The sequence below is a fragment of the Oncorhynchus mykiss genome, chromosome 30 (assembly GCF_057628025.1).
Source record: "Oncorhynchus mykiss isolate SJ-2025 chromosome 30, ASM5762802v1, whole genome shotgun sequence".
NCBI lineage: Eukaryota > Metazoa > Chordata > Actinopteri > Salmoniformes > Salmonidae > Oncorhynchus > Oncorhynchus mykiss.
Genome location: NC_143051.1, coordinates 15,714,740 through 15,739,657, shown reverse-complemented (window position 1 = coordinate 15,739,657; position 24,918 = coordinate 15,714,740). Strand labels below are relative to the sequence as shown.

The following is a 24,918-nucleotide window of genomic DNA, read 5'->3' as shown; positions in this document are numbered from 1 at the left end:
GAATGCTGGCGGTGCTTTCACTCTAGTGGTAGCATGAGACGGAGTCTACAACCCAGACAAGTGGCTCAGGTAGTGCAGCTCATCCAGGATGGCACATCAATGCGAGCTGTGGCAAGAAGGTTTGCTGTGTCTGTCAGCGTAGTGTCCAGAGCATGGAGGCGCTACCAGGAGACAGGCCAGTACATCAGGAGACGTGGAGGAGGCCGTAGGAGGGCAACAACCCAGCAGCAGGACCGCTACCTCCGCCTTTGTGCAAGGAGAAGCAGGGGGAGCACTGCCAGAGCCCTGCAAAATGACCTCCAGCAGGCCACAAATGTGCATGTGTCTGCTCAAACGGTCAGAAACAGACTCCATGAGGATGGTATGAGGGCCCGACGTCCACAGGTGGGGGTTGGGCTTACAGCCCAACACCGTGCAGGACGTTTGGCATTTGCCAGAGAACACCAAGATTGGTAAATTCGCCACTGGCGCCCTGTGCTCTTCACAGATGAAAGCAGGTTCACACTGAGCACGTGACAGATGTGACAGTCTGGAGACGCCGTGCGGAACGTTTTGCTGCCTGCAACATCCTCCAGCATGACCGGTTTGGGGGTGGGTCAGTCATGGTGTGGGGTGGCATTTCTTTGGGGGGCCGCACAGCCCTCCATGTGCTCACCAGAGGTAGCCTGACTGCCATTAGGTACCGAGATGAGATCCTCAGACCCCTTGTGAGACCATATGCTGGTGCGGTTGGCCCTGGGTTCCTCCTAATGCAAGACAATGCTAGACCTCATGTGTGTCAGCAGTTCCTGCAAGAGGAAGGCGTTGATGCTATGGACTGGCCCGCCCGTTCCCCAGACCTGAATCCAGTTGAGCACATCTGGGACATCATGTCTCGCTCCACCCACCAACGCCATGTTGCACCACAGACTGTCCAGGAGTTGGAGGATGCTTTAGTCCAGGTCTGGGAGGAGATCCCTCAGGAGACCATCCGCCACCTCATCAGGAGCATGCCCAGGCATTGTAGGGAGGTCATACAGGCACGTGGAGGCCACACACACTACTGAGCCTCATTTTGACTTGTTTTAAGGACATTACATCAAAGTTGGATCAACCTGTAGTGTGGTTTTCCACTTTAATTTTGAGTGTGACTCCAAATCCAGACCTCCATGGGTTGATAAATTTGATTTCCATTGATCATTTTTGTGTGATTTTGTTGTCAGCACATTCAACTATGTAAAGAAAAAAGTATTTAATAAGAATATTTCATTCATTCAGATCTAGGATGTGTTATTTTAGTGTTCCCTTTATTTTTTTGAGCAGTGTATATCAATATGCATTTCATAAATATTACAAAAATATAGAAATAAGACGTATGAAACACGTCTGTAAAATCACAATGAGGACATAGCAAGTTTTCATTAGTCATTGGGTACATCGTACCAAAAACAGAGAAATATTAAATAGATTTTAACACAGGTATTAACACATGTAAAATACTCAATCTGATTTAGTGGGTCCCTTTTGTCTCATGAATGCATTGTTTTCAAGTTTTATTAATCCAATATTTAGCCTAATTGTTGCTTTTACAAAGTACTATACTGCCCTACCAAACAAAAAGGCAATAATTGCTAATTTGGTTGAAAATTAGTTCATGTAATTTTTGTTACATTAAATACATGCTTAATCATGTGGATTAGTATACTGCCTCTATTGTATTGTGTTTTGGAGAAAATGGGTGTCATGTTAGCAGTAACTGCAACATGATTACTGTTTAACCAATTTTTCTCAGTTCCACGTTATGAGCAGTTACTGCCTTTTTGCTTGGTAGAGAAGTATAATGGGCATGGTTATAGTCTGTGAGATTTTAACATAAACGTTGTGTGCTAAATGCCTCTACTCTACATTGCTGACAGAATTCCTGATTATTACTGCAAATACGTAAATATGTTAACTACATGGCGGTGTGCTCAATAGGGCCCTGAAAGGGTTAACAGGTTTAAACGTTAAAGGTCAATGGGTGTGTTCTTGATGTTGTTTTGAATTCTGTTTTAAACATTCTACAAGATGTTTACTGTGATGTCAGAAATGGAAGTGTTTCAACTGAGGGTTCCAAGTGTTTCTGAAGAGTTTCGAAGTTTGACACATTTCACTTTTGTCTTCGCTAACAAGCTACTCAACTTTCAAGCTCTTTGCTTTATACCTCTATAATTTTCATAATTTTAAATGAATAATGTAGTAAGTGATTTATTTTAGTTGTTTGATGTATTCTCTTGTTAGTGAAGGCTACTTATCATTTTAGGCACTGACTGTGAAATCTCAGATGGATAATAAGGTATTATTTCACTTTAGTGGATATTTTGAAGCCAGTCTTGGTCCAAATCACACAAAAAATACAGAAAACTGCTTAAAACTGAAACCTTCTACAAGTCAATAATGGTCTATTTGTCAGAATTTGAAAAATGAAAGATATTATATACTCTATTAATTCTTCCCTGTTTTGTAGGAGATCTACAGGCATGAAATCAAGTTTTCTGAAGCCTTACCCCAGGTACACCCAACCAGATTGGTCCTTCAACAGCAATCTGGTCAGCAATAGGTCTGAGCTGCAGAGGCCCTTAACCTATCAGATCAACCAGGATCTTCACTGCGCACGTGGAGATGCTACCACTCAGGTAACACATTGTGGCACGTTGTGACCCCCAGCTATTTTAGAGGAACCCTACTGCTCTCTTTTCAGTGTATTGGAATAAATCCTTGCACACCTCACAATCTGGGGGTGAAATCTCAGGTCGGAGGGTTGTGCTGACAAAACATCAGATCCAGGAATGCAATGTCCACTCCTTCCCCTGGCTTAGATCCGCTGGAGCACGAAGAACCACCTGACCTACCGCGTAGAGGAGCTAGGGCACTGGCAGAGACAATCAGCTGGTAGCATTGCAAGAGTAGATCAGGAGATGGCTGCCTTAGTGAAGGTAGAGTGGATTCAGGGTGTATGCAGGGTTAGGGAGAACAGTTGGGACACTCGAGACACACTGCACTGCCCTTGATACCTTTAGAACAGACGAGGAGACACTGTCTGCCTGTCTAAACACAGGCATAGAGATGCAACCAAGTGTTGTGTAGAACCAGGTGATTGGTGATCATGTAGAATAGGGAATCTGGTCCACAGATACTACATTCCCATGACTCGGGACATTCTAAATGTTGCTGCTCACCCTCCATGACTGTAAATGACCCTCTCTTGTCATGTGTGGGATTTAAACTGACTTCATGGTTGTTGGGTGTTTCCAGGTGAAGGCGATCGCTGAGCGCTGTCTGCTGGAGAAGGTCTTGTACAGGCAGGTGCTGAGGGAGTGTGCGGTGTTCAGATTTCAATGTGTTGTGTAGTACCAGGTGATTGGTGATCATGTAGAATAGGGAATCTGGTCTACAGATGATGAAGTGGATGCTGAGCTGAAGCTGGAGGTGGAGCTGGCTGAGGAGATCATCCACCTGATTCAGCAGAAGATCCACCTGGTCCTGGACAACCTCTGGTCAGAGACTGGCCCCCTATTCCCTATTTAGTACACTACTTTTGACCAGGGCCCATAGGCTGCTGAGTCTTGGATAGTAAAACGCACCAATGCTTGTCTCATTTTTTTGCAAGTATTCCAATGACATTAATGAATTATTTGCCGATTGTAAAGTCTTTATCTCAACTGTTTCAAATCGGTTCCATAGGCATACCTAGATTGCTATCTATTGCTGTATTTACACAGACAGCCCAACTATGATATTTTTTCAAATTATTGCCTGCTTGTGTAAATGCAGCCATTGTATCTGCAAATTGTTCACCTGATCTGACTGTATTTGAATGCATTATGTCCTCACTCTACCTGTAGCTCTCTGAAGGACGTGCTCACCCAATGATGTCCCACCACATGGACAAGGGACAAGCTGTGAAGCTCAACGAACACTGTCTGACCTTTGACCTCCAGTTGCCCAACCTGGGCTACAAGTACCAGCCTTGCCACATCGTCAAGGGGTGATTTAATCAATCAATAGATCAATCAATCAATGAGCATGAACATCTGTCCCTCGGGTCATATTGTCCTACCTAAAACTTTTTAGTCTAGTTGGAGGGGAAACGAAAAGCCGGAAAGTTTCACTACTTTAGCGATTTATATGATAAACCCTCTCTCCATCCTCTTTCCCAGAACTCTGACCTATGATCAGTGGTTGCTTACTGCAAAAAACTGAAGCAGACAGCAGAGAAACTGGTCCTGGACTGCTCTTACTTTCGTGGGAATCTCCAAGGTATAGTACAGGCTGGAACATAGTTTTGTATGCTCCTCCTTATGTTGACTGTATGTACATGAACTGCATTCAACGCTATATCAGTGTCTTATTTGGCAAGAGATTGACAGAAAGACTGGTACAGACTGTTTATGTTTGGCAAATATATGTCTGTGTCATTCCTATATTGATGAAGGCTCTGGAGACCCAGCGCTGTGCCACTGTCTTCGGCCTGAGGAAGAGGCTGAATGAGCTGAGCGCCACCAGGGATGCCCTAGAGTGGGAGAAACAGAAGGTTAGTGTTCAGCTGTCCTGGTCCTAGCCATGTTGCTCACTCATCTGCCATCCAGTTGCGACCTGCCTTGTGATCTCTTGGCATTTCTGACAGCATTCACACTGTTGTGAAACGTTGTGTAAGCCTAACAGAGACCTAAAGAGTTCTACATAAGAATTATGCAAAACACACTGTAGAAAATAATAGTCATAGTTTATCAATGTAAACAATTCACAATTGCCATTGTGCTTGGTGAATAGTGATACTAATGAGATAAGTTGACTGACCTGTAACTGACCTTTTAACCTGTCCCCAGGTGAAGGAGACAGTGGTGGTCCTGGTCAAGGATATGCAGAAGGTGGAGAGACCGATCATGAGCTCTGGCTCTGAGCGGCAGCTGGCTCACAACCGGCTGGACATCCTGGCCCAGAGGGCCAACTACGAGCTCTGCATGGACCAGGTCTGTCTGTCTGTCTATCTATGCGTCTGTCTGTCACCTGCCTTCTCTCATCCTATAACAGTTTCATGTTAACAATACAATGTTAATTGTTTGTTGTCAGTATGTATGTGTGGCTGCCCTAACCCAGTGCTACCCCTCCAGCCCCACATTGCTCTTCTGCAGGAGACCAAGAACCTGAGGAAGAACACTTTTGGCCTGCAGAAGAAACTCCTCCTCTCTCAGTGAGTTATCCCTCACAGTAGTGAAGATGACAAATGAATCTGCTAAAACATACCTTCTCTGGATCTAACAGTGTGAACATATGGCACCTAACTGTTCTATGACAGCAACACCACACACACCTCAATATTGCCTCCTTGTGGTTATGGGTATGAAAGACATGATCCTTTTTTGTCTTGGAAAAAGGTTATCTTGACTATATCAACAACATAACATATTTAAATGCTTGATAACTGGGTATTGTCTATCTGTAACCAGATATACAGGAAGACCCTGGAGACCGTGCATATGAACCTGTTCACCCTGGGGGACAGCCTGGAGGCTAAGAGCTCCGCATATTCACCGCCAACACTTCAGCACAGGAACCCCTGGCCCTGCTCTCTCCTCTCAGCACCTTTGGGAATTAGAATGTTGCCACCTGTCTCTCTGGGCATGGCTGAAGTCGCTGATGCAAGCTATAATATATCTATGTTGTGTGTTACACCAATAACAGAACATATATTACACATTTTTATTTTGTGAACGTATTTTTTCTTGTGTTTATGCTTTCAATTTCAAGTCAAGAGATTGGGTTGGAGCCAAAACCTGCTTGCACAGGGGCCACTACAAGCCTAAAACCATTTGGAATTGGACTTATTTGGTGGACAATTGATTGAGTGTACCCGGACACCTACTGACTGTCCAGGGGGTGTCACCTCTTTAACCAGGTCAGATTTATTGTAGCAACGGCCCATGGTAACGCAGAGAGTCCATGGCGACATGGGTCGCGCTATCTTGGAAAGTGTGAAGGAATGCGACTGATTGAGAGGTTCCTTTTGCGTTAATATCCCGCCAAATGCTCTATTAATGGTATATCAAAAAGAAAACTTCTAGCCGACCACTGTTCTCTTGAAAGTAAATATGGGATGCGGCAGCTCCAGGTTCACTGTGGTCGAGCCCATGAGATCAAGCGAGTTGGACGGAGGAGAGGTACGCTGCCTGCAGTTCCTAATTTCGATTCCTATTTAAAAACTGTAATCACAATGTTATGAACATGTGTAATACAGAAGGCAAAGAATACTTTTGGAATGGAATGGCACACATCCGGCGTGATGCGCGTCAGAGCACTTTTCCTCTCAATTGATTCCCTTATTTGATTTGCGGGGGCCTACTGATAGCCTAGTGGCAGTCTTTCTTTTTAGTCAAACTATTTGGTGACTTGATCTAGAAATAAATATGATACACTTTGTATTATTGCACCTGTCAAAACACCTAAGACACTATGCATTTGAGTTTGACGTTGTAATTCTCCCAACAGGATGACACAGTGAGTAAACAAGGCTGTAGGGGCGACTCTGCAGTGTCAAAGTTAACCACAGACAGTGGAGTGGTCCTGGACACTGGTGAGGTTCCCACCTTACTGGGGGCTGTACCCAGGAAACTATCACCACTGGCAGGTAAGAGGTCGGTGTGTGTGTGTGTGTGGTGGTGTGTGTGTGAGAGAGTGTGTGTATCTTGTACTCGTCAGAGACCTATTTGTGTGTGTCTCCCACTCAGCCCACATTCCTGGCCTGGCCCAGGAGAGTGGTGAGAGACCCAGGTCCAGTGAGATCCTGGAACAGCTTCTGAGCCAAGGCATCATCGCCCAGCCCAGGGAGAGGGCCAGCAGCGAGGCATACAACATCATGGTGGGTACCGGTCAGGTCTAATGGTGGGGCAAAGCAAAGTGTAGCTTCATGTTGTCTCACCCTCTATGGTGGCGTCAGAATCAGGAGAGAGGAGGAGTTCCATAATCTCTTGTCATCATAAGACTGTGGCCTGGTTGGATAGTCTCTTGATTAGTTTCCTGGTTATTTATAAAACTGCTGTCATCTTATGGAAGTGAGTGCAGAACTGATTGACTATGTCAATATACCAATGACAGTCACTCTGTATTGAAGAGATTATATTTTATGAGTTATTTACACATTAACTACAGTATATGAGTGTTTACCTAATATGTGTTGTTGGAGTGTGTAACTCATGGTTTAATTGCTGTGTGTGTACGGTCAGATTGATGACAGAGAGACACCCAAACGTAGGCCTACCCCTCACCTGGAGTCTCTGAAGGGCAAGAGGGACCAGTCTGTCACCAGCCAAGTGGACATGGAGGAGAGGATGAGACAGGCGGAGGAGGAACGGAAGGTGAGGATTATGAAATCATGAAAAATATGAATGTGAGGGGAATAAGGGAAAACTGAGTTTAGGAGGTTAAATGGGGACCAACTTTAACTATGTCTGCCTTGAATATGACTTGTGTATCTTGAATATGACCTGTGTGTGTATCTTGAATATGACCTGTGTGTGTATCTTGAATATGACCTGTGTACCTTGAATATGACCTGTGTGTGTATCTTGAATGTGACCTGTTTTCTTGAATATGACCTGTGTGTGTGTGTATCTTGAATATTTATTTGTTTTCTCTCTCATCTCAACAAGGAGGAGCTGAACATGAACCTGAGGCCTAAATCAGCTGGTGTCCATGACCCAGAAGCTGCATCAACATCCGGAGAGGGGGACATAGTCAGCCCTGTGGAGGTCCTCCACGCCCCTGATGCCCCTGAGAAGCCACCCAGCCCAAGAGGGATCCAGCAGGAGCCACTGGATCCAGACCCAACTCAGACTCAAGGAGGAGGGGATGGAGGGAGTGGAGGGGTCAGGGAGGGCGGGGGAGAGGGAGTCATAAGTGGGCTCAGTGGGCAGCTTCTCTCAGCCTCTCTTGAGATGGAGAATGACTCCACATTTCAACAGACTGAGCAAGCTGAGGAGCAATTCTAGCACCTGGCTGGGAGCACCTTATCTGTCTATTGGAGCCCAGTGTGTCTGAGAAGGAGGGAGAGGGAGAGCATAGAGAGATGGTGCAGGGGGAATTAGAGGAAGAGTGGGCAGGTGAGGTGAAGGAGAGAGAGATCAGTGATGTCTATTTGTGTTTTTGTATACAAAAGAGCCAAGTGTATGTGCATACAGTCTGTTTCTAAGACTTGTTTGAAGTACGTGGTATAAAGAGAAGAGATCTCTGAGGGTTTACTTTACGATGCAAAATCATACTGTATAAAGGTGGGCAATATTATTATTTGAAATTGAAATAATGAAGATATTTATTTTCCATTAATTTAAAAAAGGGACCCCCCCAATGGTGAACGTTGAGTTGAAAGCTGTTTTAGACACAAGATGGCGGTGTTTCCATGGAATTAAATGACTTCTTCAGCACTGTTCATTATAGTTCACTTGCAGAAAGGCTTTGGTGTCATTATCATATGTAAGAGTATCTTGGTGTTTTCACTATAGTGTCTAAAAAGTAGGTTTTATTACTTTAATGTTAATTTGGGGACAAGCACTGGGAATTATTGTAAGCTTCTGTGTGGTGGTGTAATGCATAGGATGGTCGGACATTCATTGTATCTGTCCCTAATGTAAATAAGCAATTGAAATGAGAGAGAGAGTCAAGAACCCGACACCCTCAGCACACAGGGGGGCAAACACCTACCTGGAGGTGACAGCATTCCCTCCCCCATATGCCCTCTTAGATACAACTACGACAACATAACCAACAAAAATGGATCACAACTCCTGCAGCTCTGTCGGATGCTGGATATGTACATAGTCAATGGTAGGCTTTGAGGGGACTCCTACGGTAGGTACACACTCTTGGCAGTAGTACTGTAGACTACTTTATCACTGACCTCAACCCAGAGTCTCTTAGAGCATTCACAGTCTGTCCTCTGACACCCCTATCAGATCACAGCAAAATCACACTACTTGAACAGAGTTATGCTCAATCATTAGGCATCAAAGCCAAAGGAACTGAATAATATTAAGAAATACTATAGATGGCCTCCCGAGTGGCGCAGGGGTCTAAGTCACTGAATCACAGTACTAGCTGTGCCACTAGAGATTCTGGGTTCGAGTCCAGGCTCTGTTGCAGCCGACCACGACCGGGAGACTCATGGGGCGGTGCAAAATTGGCGGTGCACGCTGACATGGTGTACTCTGACACATTGGTGTGGCTGGCTTGAGGGTTAAGTGGATATTGTGTCAAAGAAGCAGTGCGCCTTTGTTGGGTTGTGTTTCGGAGGATGCACGGCTCTCAACCTTTGCCTCTCCCGAGTCCGTACTGGAGTTGTAGCGATGAGACAAGACTGTAACTACCAATTGGGTAGAAAAAGTGGTAAACATTTTTTTTGGAAGGAAGGAAAATAGCGTGGAAATCTACCAAAAACCAATTAGGCAACAAATTCAATCCCTTCTAGACAATTTCCTGGACAACAGGTTTCACTGTAATAGTGAAGGTGTAAACTTGGCAGTAGAAAACCTAAACAGTATATTTGACCTCTCAGCTTCCCTATCAAATTAAAACATTTCAAGCACATAACCTAAGAAAATTAACAACAATGACAAATGGTTTGATGAAGAATGCATAAACCAAAGAAAGAAATTGAGAAACCTGTCCAATCAAAAACAGAGACCGAGAAAACCTGAGCCTACGCCTTCACTATGGTGAATCACTAAAATAATACAGAAATACAGCATAGAAAAAGAAGGAACAGCACATCAGAAATCAGCTCAATGTAATTTAAGAATCCACCGAATCAAACAACTTCTGGGAAAATTGGAAAACTCTAAACAAACAACACAAACAGTTATCTATCCAAAATGGAGATGTATGGATAAACCACGTATCCAATCTTTTTGGCTTTATAACAAATATACATGATCAAATACAAATTTTAGAATCAACTATTAAAGACTACCAGAACCCACTGGATTCTTCAATTACATTGAATGAACTACAGGACAAAATACAAACCATGCAACACAAAAAGGCCTGTGGGGTTGATGGTATTATAAAACATACAGAACACTAACTAACAAACATAAACCAACCAAAACAAAGGCAAAGTTTATCATGCTATGTTGGTTTCAAAAAAGCTTTTGCCTCAATTTCGCATGCTCTACAAATTGATGGAAAGTGGTGTTGGGGTGAAAAACATACAACATTATAAAATCCATGTACACAAACAAGTGTGTGGTTAAAATTGGCAAAAAAACAAACAAACAAAAAATATTTCCACAGGGCCGAGGGGGTGAGACAGGGATGCAGTTTAAGCCCCACCCTCTTCAACAAATATATCAATGAATTGGCGAGGGCACTAGAACAGTCTGCAGCACCCGGCCTCACCCTACTAAACTCTGAAGTCAAAAGTCTCCTGTTTGCTGATGATCTGGTGCTTCTGTCCCCAACCAAGGAGGGCCTACAGCAGCACCTAGATCTTCTGCAAACTAAGCCCTTGCGACCTTAGTTTGACTGTTCCCAAATGACCCATCATTACCTTTTGGGTGTTATATGGTTGACAGGTTTGCTGTGTTTTTCAACTGGTGAAAAATCTAGTCTCAGTTCCCAAAATTACAAGGTCTGATCACATGTCAGGTTAAGTATTACTTTTACATTTTCTAAACATGACCATCCTCCTAACGCTCCCTTGTTTAATCAAGTTGGAAGCCTATCCTGATAGTCAAGGATGGTGAACTTGAAGTGGAATGCTGAATGGAATTTGTAATGGATTCCACAATTTTTTATTTAGTTAGTTACATACTCACATAGCATTCATTGCGTTAAAGGATATCTCTATACTACAGTATATAGGCTATGCATTTAATTTAACAGGGCTCATTTGGCACACTCCCAATGTTATAGCCTATAAATGTATGCTATAGGCCTATACACATCAAAGATATGCACATAAGGGATTTAAGGATAACCATTGATGAGGATTTACCAGAGACCCTGTAGCTACGTGTTGTTAGCCAACATGTAAGGGGATTCTGATTAGTCGGCATGTTGCACGCGAACGGAGACAACAAGGGGACGCAACTCGATGGTATCTTCATTGTGTGGCCGCTGAAACCTGAAACTGACCACTATGCGGCGGCTCTGCTCAGGGCTGTAATTTAAAGGGCGCGTGGGCACGCATGAATAAAATAGTATCTGATCCACCGAGATACAGAAATGTCGCTCTATCAGGTTGCGGCAGGGAATAGTGACCAAGCAGAGGGCTATAGATTTTTTTGGGTACAGAAGAGTCCAGTGGCAATTCACGCTATTGCATTCCGGTGATGGAGGAGATGACAATTATGACAGCTAGCCAGCCACATCAAATTTGCAACTCATAATATTACTGTAGGCTACAAGCGACCAGGCACATACCAGTATTAGGGCCTATGTAGGCTGCGTGTCTCCATGGCTGTCTTAGTCCATAGAGGTGGAACCATATGAAGGATTTAGGCAATAGTTCCGTATCAGATTTCTCAGTATAACGTTACAGAACAGTTGTCGTGGAAAACAGGGGGGAGAATCATAATTTTCCACATTCAATCATGAAAGACAAAAGTCAACAGTTTTACAAAGTTTACAAAGTCTTATAGTTGTTATTAGGCCTATTTTAGTTATCACAGGCACTACAAGACCCACAAGTTGACATTCATCTGACCTCAAGGCACTGCTGTACTAAAATATACTATTTAACCTATTATTTGTATGATGTATATAATCACAAGAATAAGTAGCCTATTTGAAAAATAATCTGAAGATATGATCTTTAATAGACAGATCCTGCACGGGGCGCGTGCCCAATTGCCCTGGCCGCGTATTTACGCACGTACCGCTCTTCCCTTCAAGTCCACCTAAAAAGGTGTCACTCCTAAACGCGTTTTAAAACAGTCCAGTCATCAGTGGCTTCCTATGAGACATCAGGGGCCCAGAAAACTAAACATTTATGTCCCTACCCATTGTGCATAATCATTTTAGCAGCATCGCGTGTATGATAGTCCAAAATATAATCACTCTACTGCATTATTCTTCAAGGAAATTTGAGGCCCAGAGATTACACCTGTCTGCATTGGTCATGCTGAACTGCTGCTGCCACTAAAACACATGCGTCCCTGGGCTGACCACTGTCTGTCTCCTCTCTATGCGTAATGGGCCTTCTCTGACCCGACCACCTGCTGCCAGGTATCCCTTGGGACAGGAAGAGAACCAAGACCTTCATTTTTTAAGTTATGTTTTAATGGAGTATAATGGGGTCTTGTGTGTGACACTGTGGGTTATTAAGTAGCCGAAACCTTGCCGTGAGCACTAGTCTATACAACTGTTGTAAGAAAATATCATTTTAGGGGTATGAAAAACCGAATGACCATAACTTTCCTGGTGGTTTAACATGTGGTAGGTAATATGGTATACTCTTCATCACCACTAAGCAGGCATGGATCTTTAATTGTGCCCGCTTCCCAGCTGTTTGCTGGAGCGTGTAGGGGAGCATGTGGGCGGGCAGCAATGCACGCACAAGTACCGCCCTCAGGCTTGGAACTGGGTGGAGTTATGGGAAGCACTTTTAGGAATGGGTCCGAAACATATTTAGTTTGTCACGACAGTTACGAAGAAGAGTTGCAAACACCTGACGATTGCTTGGACAATCCGCTCCATATCTCTTTTAAGTGTCGAAACATAATCTACCTCGAATCTTGATTTTTGTCGAGTTTGTGATATTTCCCTGAAGCCTCTCCAGTGGTAAATGTCTTATTGTTCGTTTTTATAGCAATACTAATAAATAACGTAACTAGCTGATAAGGAAATATTGCACTATATTTTTGATTGCTTCTGTTTATACTATTTTGCACTGAAATATTGGTGAAGATGCACACCACGCAGAAGGACACGACCTACACGAAGGTTTTTGTAGGGGGTCTTCCATACCACACCACGGATTCCAGTCTCAGGAAATATTTTGAAGTGTTTGGAGAAATTGAAGAAGCAGTCGTGATTACCGACCGACAGACCGGCAAGTCCAGGGGCTATGGATTCGTAAGTATCAATATAGTATTTATTCTTCATAACTTTCCTACACAAAGTGCAAGTGTCTGTCTAAGGCCTGCATTATTTCAAATGGCAGTAAATCACATGTGATCGTTAAAGTGGGTGTTGGTTAGGCTACTGTAGGCCTATTTCATAATATTTGAAGTTTTTCATAAGTAGGCTTGTGTTTTCAGCTTGAAGCGTTCTATCATTGAAAACAACCGATAGGCGCACACGCGCACTGTTCCGCGCTAACATGTTCAGAAGATGAGTTCTGGGAAGATGATGAGCAGAACCTCATGTCGATGTCTATGAGCATTAATAAGAGACAGATGGGCTACTACTATAAGAGGTTTTCCTCGGGTTATTTGAAAAATACCATATTACAGCACCAACAACTCTTACATCGTCATTACTCTCAACGTGCTTATAGTCACAGGTAAACTTGTCCAATTATTTTGAATGGATGGGTATCTATGGTCAGAGATGGCGTTATATCTAGCTTCTACTCTGGAAAACAAGGAAATAAGTCATCAGGAGCTTAGAGCCTACCCAAGACCATAGATCTCAACTTACTATAAGTAGTGGTGGTTATCTTTATTTTCAAAATATTGACTGACAGTCGGGTTGTGTGTGATATCCATATTTATTTTCTCTAATATTTGCCTCCCTTTAGCTAATGAATATTAACATTGGTGAGTCTTTATCGTACATGTTTACCAACCCCTCACACTTCTCCTTCACCACTTCTTACCTGTGCTCTCTCAACCCTCTCTGTGTGTCCCTGCAGGTGACGATGGCGGACCGCTCGGCTGCAGACAGGGCCTGTAAAGATCCAAACCCCATCATCGACGGCAGGAAAGCCAACGTCAACCTGGCGTACCTGGGGGCCAAGCCACGGGTGATGCAGCCAGGTAAACACACTCTCACAGTCACACAGTCACATAGAGAGATAGGGGAAGTATACTTAACTCAGTAGGAAGCAACAGTACCGGTTCTGTATGGTAATGTTCTGAAAACATCGAGGGTCCTGGTCAAAAGTAGTGCAATAAAAAGGCAATAGGGTGCCATTTGGCACTCACAATAACATACATAAGATCATTAATTAATTTGACCATACCTCATCTCCATCCAGGTTTCACTTTTGGTGTTCCACAAATCCATCCTGCCTTTATCCAAAGGCCTTATGGGTAAGTACTGATGCTTCTTTGTGTGCGTTGAGGGGATGGTTGGGTGTTGATGAGTATACATTAACAAATGACCTCATCAGGGAAAACCTATATGAAACCTCACTCGAGTTACCTCACTGAATCTGTTATTTCTAATATATTAGCAGTGATGTCCCTCATTTGGCGAAAGTCTGGCATTATTAGACATGTTCATACAATGACATGTATGTTTATATAATCTGTTTATGGAATTGTTTTGTGCTTAGTCCTGTTTTTCTCCATACTTACATGATTACAGTGCATGATAATTATGTTGAGGAAAAAAAACAGTTTCACAAGTCCTCTTTCTTTTTATCACTGACTACAAAGTTGACCACCATATCAATGTAAGGTTTGTGTGAGTGAAAGAGAAAGTGTGTTCATAGTATGAGCGTGTGTGCATGCATGTGTGTGTGTGTGTGTGTGTGTGTGTGTGTGTGTGTGTGTGTGTGTGTGTGTGTTGAGTACAACTAATGGAAAGTTAGAGCCTCAATGACTCAATGTTATCTATCTCTCTCTGGTCCGACAGGCTCGATACAGGTTAAGATAACTGGTGGTTTCAGGATTAGTTCTGTGGGCATGTCACAGATCAGACCAGGGAATTACCTGTAATTTCAAATGCACACAAACAAGCTCAAATGGTGATTATAGATGCATGTTTGTTGGTTTTTAATTTTGGTTTTGAGTTTTAACTTATTTTGAATAGCAATTAGAGCTTTGTGTGCTTTTGACTTTATTTTTACTGTTATGAAGTGGTGTTCATAGCTAAACCGTGTGCTGTCTATTTAATGACCAAAAAAACTGGTTTGATGATATTTGGGATGTTCTTTCCCTATTTTGTGGAAGAGTGTTGACTTTGCCAGGGGGAGCAAAGTCTTTTTAAAATGTCTTTATTTGATTTGATGCTTTCGTGTTGTAGCTTGTGGTTTAGTTTTTCTTTGGTAACATTATGTTCTGTGTTGGAGTGAGGGATGGTTTTCTGTGTGCTTTTTCATTATTCCCCTGTCACCCCTACTCCAAACCAAACCTACCAAAACCATCAACAGCTCACAGCAAGACATTTCTAGGACCTTGGTGTTATTCATTCTCTTGCATTAACACCTAACCTCTCAAACTCACCCAGAATGGAGTATTTCCCAGGATTAGCATATTCTCTCTCTCTCCCTCTTTCTCAATCCACCAAGGGCATGTGCCACATGGTCTTTGTCTCTTCTAACTCTTATTCTCTCTTATTTTCTCTCCCTCTCTCATCTATCTATCCGTATATGGTATACTTCAGGGCCGACTCTCAGGAGAGCTGCTGTTTCTCATTCAGAGATGACAAAGAAGAGAACAGTGAGAGGTCCATGACTAGACTGTAAATTGACAGTAGTCACTAACCTTATCCCTTACAGGACACTGGTGACAGATGAGGGAAAGTCATCCAAGGCTAGTAGTTTAGTTGAAGCAGAACACCTACTAATGTGTGTTTCTTAGTGTGTGTTTGTTTGTATTTGTCTGACAAAACTATTGTATGTGTGCGCACACATGTTCGCTTGTGTGTGTCCTTTCGTGTGTAGTCCAGTCCAGTGGTAGAGCAGTGCACCAGAGTCTCTACTGTGACACAAACAAATGTCTGGATGCCACAGCCTCTGAACAAGCTTTCATCACATGGGCCTGCGGCGTTAAGGAAAACAAGCTTCTCCATTGTGCCTCACAAAGGCTGGAGTGCTGACGCTGCAGTCGCATGAAGCCTGCACTGGTAGCGGGGCGGGGGGCTGGGCAGGGGGTCTGGGGCTCGCTCCGTCATGATGGGATGGGACACTCTTTAAAAACAGCAGGCCCGGACACATGGAGGCTGGAGGCCCCAACACATGGAGGCTGGAGGCCCCAACACATGGAGGCTGGAGGCCCCAGGGAGGTTTAAAGGGCCACAGACATCCAGACAGTGCCACCTATGTGCCACCTGTGCTTTCCAACACATGTAGAAGGTCCAAGGCTGCAGACAAAGGATTTGTCCCAAATGGCACACTATTCCCTGTATAGATCACTACTAGGGCCCTGATGAAAGGGCAATCTATATAGGGAAAAGGGTGCCATTGGGACGCAGACATCGATGGGCACAGCTGTGGGAGGGTAGCAACCAGCTCCATGGCTATCACACCACTAGGTATAAGTCTCACCAATGATATGATCCCAACACATGTAGGAGGCTTGATAGATGGGTATAAATCAGAGGAGGTTGGTGGGAGGAGCTATAGGAGGACGGGCTCATTGTAATGGCTGGGATAGTATGAATGGAACGGTAACAAACATATGGAAATCTAGTTTCACTCTGTTCAATTGATTAAATTCCAGCCATTACAATGAGCCCATCCTCCTATAGCTCCTCCCACCAGCCTCCTCTGATGGGTACTAGGTAAATGGCAGTACGTACAGGTCTGGGATCAGGCTACTGTTTGAGACTGTAGCAACCAGATCCATTGTTATTATTATAGCACCATGTCGCCCCTCTACGCTTCTCACATTTATCTGTAGCATGACTGGCTGTTCCTCAGCTCCTGATGCAACAGAATCCCAATGGTTCTAATGTGTCGGAGAGCAACAGGTGTGTACTGCTAAACGCCCCGCCACCCCTCCACTCTTCCCCCTCTGGTCGAAGATGTCACCCATCTGACATGTGATTGAAACAGACCTTTATTTAGCCTTGAACTTTACCGACCGCAACGTTCCAGACAGAAAGATAATATATTTACACAGAGCATTGAGACACACAGTAACCCTAGTATTTTTAACCTTGCTTGTATCTCTAGGGAAACGAGGGCACTTAGATGGGAGTCAGAGGGTAGCCAGTGCTTCCCATGAGCAACACCGTTACGGAAGTGAATCCAGGCAGATGTGTGTGTGTTTTGTTTGTTAGGTGACACAGCATTTACCAACATATAAGAGGTTTATGCTGTTGGAGATGGAGAAACAGGTTGTAGTAGTCTAATGTTGAATGAGTTTATGAAGGGGAGAGGGAGAAGGACAAGATAGAGGAAGTAAATAAAGGTAGGGTGGGATATGAGCCCAGATGAGTTCTAGGGGTGGGAACATACCACAGTAAGATGACAGGCAAGCAGAAAATAGCTGGGGCCCAGTCTTCAGCCTCTCCTGTCAATCATACATGAGGCCAGGCAACAAAGAGCATGTCTGAGACCAGATCCACATTACAGGAATGTCGTCATGACTACTTATGGAAACCGTATTTGTGTAGGACTTATTGGCACTTTGCTATATATTTATGGAAAAATAACATTGGGATGAAACTCTTGGGCAGTGATTGCTTCAAACAGTCTAATGCAGGCCAACAATCATGGGCCATTTTAACGTCTCTGTCTTCTTCATACTTTGGATGCATCCCAAATGATACCCAATCCCCTGTATAGTACACTACTGTTGAAAAGATCCCTATGGGCTGGTGGAAAGGGAATAGCGTGCCATTTAGGATGCAACCTTTATTTCCAACAACATCATGTTTCTTGGGCTCCTGACTGGTGCACCGGTCTAAGGCACTGCATCTCAGTGCTAGAGGCTTCACTGAAGACCCTGGTTCGATTCCAGGGTCTATCACAACCGGCCGTAATTGGGAGTCCCACAGGCGACGCACAATTGGCCCAGCGTCGTTAGGGTTTGGCCGGGATAGGCCGTCATTGTAAATAAGAATTTGTTCTTAACTGACTTGCCTAGTTAAATAAAATAAAAATAAAATTCACCATTTAAACATACCAGTTCAATGCTGTCATTTCATTCTCTACAATTGCAAATATAGTGCTATTAAAAAGAAGCACCTTACTTGTGTGTTGTAACACTGCATAACATATTTTATATGTGGTATGAAAGAGCTTCTTTTTGTGCCGTTTTTCCCCATACTGTAAGAAATAATAGTTTTTCCGAAAAGATATGAAAACAGCATTTCAAAATACCTGTTTGATCCAACTTTTGACATCATGCTTCCATCCTGAATGCTACCTTATTACCTGTATAGGTGCACTGCTTTTGACCCTGTGGGGATGCATCGCATATCTTATTATAGCTAGTAATGGGGAGGCACAACAATGGTCAGCTTTGACATGTGTTTTTCGGTGGACACTGCATTTTGTTGTTTTGTTGTGAAACCATCCTTTGCGCGTGTGTTTGTGTGTGTGTTTGTGTGTGTGTGTTTGAGAGAGTTTTTCTTTGTAGTGGCCCGTGTGTGTGTACACGTTTGTTATGTCTGTGTACATCCAGAGTGTGTGTGTTACGTTTTGTTTTGTTGTGCATTGTCCAGTGTGTGTGTCTCCACCTTGTATTGTGACTGTAACACTGTGCTGAGACAGCAGCGTGCCAGCAGGCCAGGCTGAGGCATCTGCCAAGAATGTGATGTCATAGGAGCGCCCCTGACCCCTGACCCCTGAGTGATAGAGCTGTACTTTATCTTTTATTTTTCTTTTAATGTATTTATTCTTTCCTTTTTGTTTCTTTCAGTGAGTGTTTGTGCTGTGTTGGTTATCCATGTGGACTGTTTTGAATTTTTTGTCTTTGACGTCTTTTTCTTGTAGAATTGCTGTTGTTTTTTTACTGTTTCCTCGTTGGGGCCAGTGTTTTGAGATGTGATTGGTTGGATAGTGGAGTGCTGACAATAGAGTTGCCACGATAGATCTTGTCTTTGGTTTCTCCAATCCAGATTCCAAACTGTTTGACTGTACAAAAGATTCCGCTCTCCATCTCGTTTCTTATTGGCTTGATTGATGTCAGTATTTATTTGGTCCGATCAATTGTTAGGTTGTTTCTGAAGAGATTTGAATGACCTGTTGACAACATCACACCATGCGCATCATTCCAGACCATTACAAATCCACAACTCATTGAAACCCAACACTGACAAATGGTGGTAAGTCAATATAAAAGTGATTGTCAATCATTGTCATAACACTGATTAGGTTACTCAGTCTTCTCATACTGAATCATAAACTTGACTCCAATTAACACCAGTTTAGTATTTTTGAGGAATGCCATTTGTGATTTCCCCATCAAGGTTTCCTCCACCAAAACAATAGTGTAACTTTCCCAAACGACCATCATCATGCTAGCAGATCGCGCTAGAGAACCTAGCGAGCCGAGCCTCACGGCCGGGATATGTCACGAAGGGCTGAATGTGCTCATTGTTCCTGATTGCTTATTTAATGAAAACGTCCCTCTGAGTGCAGCTAGCCTAGCGCCCGGCCCGGGGCTCTTTGTCTAAGCACAGAGGGGGAAACAGCCAGCAGTGTCCTTTTTGAAAACTGTCCAGCTGTCAAAGTGGCAGTGACATTTTCACAATGCCCCCCTCATCTCATGTCCTCTCCCCCTCTCTTCCTCCCAGCGCTGCCTGTGAGCCTCCCTCCCCTCCTCTGTTCCCTATCCCCTCCCAACTAGGATGGGCACCAGGGCCAAATCCACATGTGACCAAGCACACACAAACCAAGTTCTCTCTTCTCGCCATCTCTGGATTGTCTCTCCATGACGGCATCAATGGGTCACTGAAAACCCCAAATGTCTTCCTATCCCTTATCAGAGGACAAAACCCCTCTGAACTTTGAACACCTCTCACCAACCCATTTTTTTTTATCCCACAGAGAGATCTGTATTTTGGCAACCCTATATCTCTAATAGCTACTTGCAGGCATCTCCGCGGTGTTATTGACTGGTGTATTGATGTGTTGGGGGGCGCTTGGCCGCAGTGTGGTTGGGTTGGTTGCGTTTGGTTCTGCTGTTAAACTTGGGGTTTGCTGCTGTCTGTCAGTGGCTTTGTAAGGCCAGGTCTGTGATTTCTACCTCTAACTCCCTGTCTGTCTCTGTCCTGTAGGATCCCTGCTCACTATGTGTACCCTCAGGCCTTCATGCAGCCAAGCACCATGGTCATTCCCCATGCCATGCAGCCCAGTGCAGCCTCTGCCTCCACCGGTTCCTCACCATACATCGACTACACTGGAGCCGCCTACGCACAGTATTCCGCCGCCGTGGCGGCTAGCGCTGCTGCCGCCTACGAGCAGTATCCCTATGCTGCCTCCCCTGTAGCGGCCGGATACATAACTGCGGCCGGTTACGGCTACGTTCAGCAGCCCCTGCCTACGGCCGCACCGGGATCAGCCGTCGCTGCAGCCGCAGCTTTCGGTCAGTACCAGCCTCAGCAACTGCAAGCTGATCGCATGCAATAGCAGCCACTGCAGCCATTGGACACGAGGAGGATGGGAGGCCCACGGCTGATTGGCTGTGCAGAGGAAAGGAGGAGGAGGAGGAGGAGGAAGAGAGAGGGGCCGTGTTGTTAAGTGACGGAGTCGTTAAGATGGTGGTGGTGAGGTGGGAGCTCCATACAGTTGCTTTCCAACTTGCTGTGCTTAAACCCCCCCCCCCCCCACAAAAAAATGAGTAAACGTTACCAATTCACAGAACAAAGTAAGGTGGATATATCCTTATGATTATTATTGTTGTTATTAATATAATTATTACTATTATAATTGTAGTAGAGTATTTATTTATAGAAGATAAATGCAACGACTAAGCTTGGTGTAAAACATGATCGTATGTTCCATTGCTGTCATTAACATAGAAGAGAGAGAGCGTTCTCTTTACGGGACACTTAGACGTGTCCCAAAGTGTTTTGTGTTCTGAAGCCCTTATAACATATATTTATTATCACATTTTGAGGACTCTTGTCGTTCTGTCTTGTCAAGTGCATTGAAGTAAATGTTGTGATAATCAGGGAAATGGACCAGTTTCCAGTGTGTTAGTAAAGACAACCTCTGTGTGTCAGGGAGGAGCTGAAATAACTGTGGAGAAAAGGTGAAAGTCTTGTCACGCGTTAAGAACATATCTTCCTGATGCTGATTGTCCCTTTTTTGACTCTGTATCTTGATCTCTTGACCTATGCAAAGCAAACAGTTCACCAGGAGACAAAAAAGCTGCAGGAATAACCAAAAATGCCATCTACTCATCAACTCTTCAAAGGGCATCACAAACAATATGAAGGCAACTCCGAAAGAAAGGTTTTCAGACAATGAGAAGCACCAAATCAGTTACTCTCAAACACATACATTACGCACACACACACACACACAGTTGTGTACATAGTGGTAAAGGACAAAGGGCTCAGTCGTGTTCCCCTCTGGCTCTGTGCAATGGGATCTAGTCAGAGTGAAAGAGAGGGGGGGGAGCAGCTGCGGGTGGGGAGGGGGGTGGGACAGTTAGCCCAGCGCCACACAGATGGATCACTCTGGAAAGAACGCATCACTTGTGCTTATTTGTTGAGCTGTCACATTTTAATCCCTGGGCCCATTTGGGAACTGGCCCCTCTGGCCTGCCTGCCTGTCTGTCTGCCTGGACCTGTCAGCATTTCCACCTCTGTCCTCTGTCCTAGAGCTGGCTGGCTGGGCTGGTGTCAGGTACATACACTGCCCTCCTATCCTAACCCTAACCAAACCCCCTAGGCCTTGTCCTGTACCCACTCCTCACAGCCTCACCAACTCCTCCTCTACCCAGACTACATCCCCCAACTCCAGGGCCCCTTTCTGTGGGTCTGGAAAGTGGTGGCAGTGGGGAATGTAGAAAGGGGGTGGTGGGACTGCAGGCACTTGACATGAATCTGGGGGTTCTTTGTGTGCCTCACATTTGTGTTGCTATTTAAGAGTAAGAAAAGAGATCTATTTAAGATATTTATTTTCAGAGTTGACTATGTTCTATGCGCTTAGTGGCGGTACTGAATTACTATTGTTATGTATTCATCTCAAGGCATATAAGTTATTGAGTAGATTTAGTTGTATTATTATTAACATACTCTACCAAAAATGTTGATTTATTTAAGATACAATTCTGTATGTGCACTGTACAATTATACTTTTTGCCTTTTTGAAATCGTAGAACATTAAATATTGGCTAGATTAATGCCTTTTTGTATGAAACTTTATTTAAATGCAGGCATACTTGCGTGCAGACTGTTATTCTGCCTCTGTGTTTAGAACTGTTGGAAAAGACAAAAAAAATCCTGGCAAATTAGCAAAATGCTTGCTTTATACATTAGAATGTACAGCCATTGTCATGGTTTGGATAGCTGTGCTTCTATTGCTTTTAATATACATCAGATGGGCTATTTTACACTTGGGAATTTTTATACTTGAACTATTTCTTACAAGGGAAAATATGAAAAATAAATGACAAAAAAAATACTTTTTAAGGAAGCTTTTCATTGTCACTGGATTAAGGCATGTACAGTGTTAAAACCTTATTTCAGAATTTCAACACTATTTACTCTAAATTGAAATAAAATGTTCTATATTTAAACAATGTTTTTTTTATTTTATTTAAGATGGATATACGATGTTGAGATGATCAATTGTGTTGTTTTCAGGATGGGTGACTTTGTGGGCCTTGTTGTGGAGGCCTGAGACCATTAATAGTCTCCAGAGCAAATTAGGTCTGAAAGGTGAAGGTGTTAAAGTTGTTGATGTTCAGCAGGTTCTATGGATACACATGTCCCAGATTTTTACCCTACAGCACGAGAATGGCTGAGTCACCTCTTCACTAGGCAAAAGCTTCTCTCTCAAACACACATGGATCTGTAGCTCAAATGGCACCCTATTCCCTTTGTAGTGCACTACTTTTGACCAGGACTCCTGGTCAAAAGTAGTGCACTATATTGAGAATTGGGTGAGTGCCATTTGGGATGTGACTACTTATTTCTAGCTCCAGAACTCTTGTTCTTGTGTTGTATTATGTAAGGACTGTTCCATCTAAGTGTATTAAACGCTTATAAACAGACTCACCGTCTATTTGCATACGTCCTCAATTCCCAAACCCCTCATCACTCAAATATGGTTGTAAAACCTTTTGGGAGACTGGTGTTTAAAAACAATGTTCTTAGTTTAGTTGGGTTAAGTAGCTGATTACTTTCCAGTGTGTGTGCTTACTTTCCTCTGTGTGTGTGTGTGTGTGTGTGTGTGTGTGTGTGTGCTTTGTAGCCTAATAGTGAAACACTTGCTTACCAGTTATTTTCCAACAATAAAGAGTTAAAGATGAAATAAACTGTGAAAATAACATGACTATCCATGAAAGACTGAGCAGGTGAAAGCTATGATCCCCTATTGATGTCACTTGTTAAATCCATTTCAATCCATTTAGATGAAGGGGAGGAGACAGGTTATAGAATGATTTTTTATGTGTGCCATTCAGAGGGTGAATGGGCAAGACAAAAGATTTAAGTGGCTTTGAACGGCGTATGGTTGTAGGTGCCAGGCAGACCTGTTTCAGTGTATCAAGAACTGCATGCTAAACATTTTCCTGTGTTTATCAAGAATGGTCCACCACCCAAAGAACATCCACAAACTTGACACAACTGTGGGAAGCATTGGAGTCAACATGGGGCAGCATCCCTGTGGAACGCTTTCAACACCTTGTAGTGTCCATGCCCTGATGAATTGAGGCTGTTCTGAGGGCAAAAAGGGGGATTGGGAGGTGCAACACAATATTAGGATGGTATTCCTAATACTTTGTAAACGAATTGTATAGGGAGTAGAAAATATATACATGGCTATATACAGGGAGTACTAGTACCAAGTCGATGTGCAGGGCTACGAGGTAATTAAGGTAGCTATGTACTGTACATACAGGTAGGGGTAAAGTGACTAGCAGCAGAGTATGTGTGTGGTGTCAGTATCCATGTGTGTGGATATTATAAAAAGGGTCAATGCAGGTAGTCCAGGTAGATATTTGATGAGCTATGTAGCTATCTTGTTTAGGAGTCTTATGGCTTGGGAGTAGAAGCTGTTCAGGGTCATGTTGGTTCCAGACTTGGTGCATTGGTACCACTTGCCGTGCGGTAGCAGAGAGAACAGTCTGTGGCTTGGGTGGATGGAGTCTGACAATTTTTGGGGGAAGGGAGCTCGGCCCCAGTGATGTACTGGGCAGTACACACTACCCTCTGTAGCGCCTTGAGGTCAGATGCCTAGCAGTTGCTATTCCAAGCTGTGTTGCAGCCAGTCAAGATGCTCGCTATGGTGCAGCTGTAGAACATTTTGAGGGTCTGAGGGCCCATGCCAAATCTTTTCAGCCTTCTGAGAGGAAGAGCCATTGTTGTGCCCTCTTCATGACTGTGTTGGTGTGTTAAGGACCATGGTAGATCCTTAGTGATGTGGACACCGAGGATCATGAAGCTCTTAACCCGCTCCACTACAACCCCGTCGATGTGAATGGGGGTGTTCCCGACCCTCCGTTTCCTGTAGTCCACGATCAGCTCCTTTGTCTTCCTGACAAGGCAGAGGTCCTGAGTTTGCGCCAGGTATCGGCCGAATCGGGAGGAAGTGGTACTCGAGCAACGTGATGACCTTCACAGTGGTGCCGTGATCCAGATCTACAGTTGCGCTCAGCTCAAAACTTGGATTGCTGTTGGGGAAGTTTGAGGGGTGTATGTAGCACATGGGGATGTGTGAGACTCCTCAGCCTGAACTGTCCCCACTTGAACCAGCAAATAGCTAGTTTTTTTCATGGTGCCGACTGGTAAGACACTTCAGGAGGGAGGTCACGTGTACTAGCAAGACAGTGGTCCCGAGTTCGCGTAAGCTATGGGTGTCACGGCCGTCGTTGGAAGGAGACCAAGGTGCAG

The 24,918-nt window shown here is 44.0% G+C and overlaps 2 protein-coding genes across 6 annotated transcripts; both read left to right on the top strand.

Annotated features, from left to right (window-relative positions):
* The first annotated feature begins 4,445 nt into the window (after positions 1–4,445).
* stmnd1 (stathmin domain containing 1) lies at positions 4,446–8,441 on the top strand. Of its 2 annotated transcripts, none has more exons than XM_036971643.2 (8): positions 4,446–4,552; positions 4,848–4,991; positions 5,133–5,212; positions 5,469–6,179; positions 6,508–6,646; positions 6,747–6,877; positions 7,242–7,373; positions 7,671–8,441. In XM_036971643.2, the coding sequence occupies exons 4-8, from the start codon at positions 6,111–6,113 to the stop codon at positions 8,004–8,006; spliced, it is 807 nt and encodes a 268-aa protein (XP_036827538.1). In that variant the 5' UTR covers positions 4,446–4,552; positions 4,848–4,991; positions 5,133–5,212; positions 5,469–6,110; the 3' UTR covers positions 8,007–8,441. The 2 variants fall into 2 exon arrangements, with proteins under 2 accessions (XP_036827538.1, XP_036827537.1); XM_036971642.2 differs by having other exon boundaries at positions 7,668–8,441.
* A 4,146-nt stretch (positions 8,442–12,587) lies between these two features.
* Positions 12,588–23,078, top strand: LOC110489390 (RNA-binding protein 24). Of its 4 annotated transcripts, none has more exons than XM_036971189.2 (5): positions 12,588–12,792; positions 12,919–13,086; positions 13,868–13,991; positions 14,213–14,267; positions 20,131–23,078. In XM_036971189.2, exons 2-5 carry the CDS (start codon positions 12,919–12,921, stop codon positions 20,480–20,482), a joined length of 699 nt encoding a protein of 232 aa, XP_036827084.1. In that variant the 5' UTR covers positions 12,588–12,792; the 3' UTR covers positions 20,483–23,078. The 4 variants fall into 4 exon arrangements, with proteins under 4 accessions (XP_036827084.1, XP_036827083.1, XP_090083749.1 ...); XM_090227624.1 differs by lacking the exon at positions 20,131–23,078 and adding an exon at positions 14,815–16,465 and having other exon boundaries at positions 12,647–12,792; XM_036971188.2 differs by having other exon boundaries at positions 12,591–13,086.
* Positions 23,079–24,918: the final 1,840 nt, after the last annotated feature.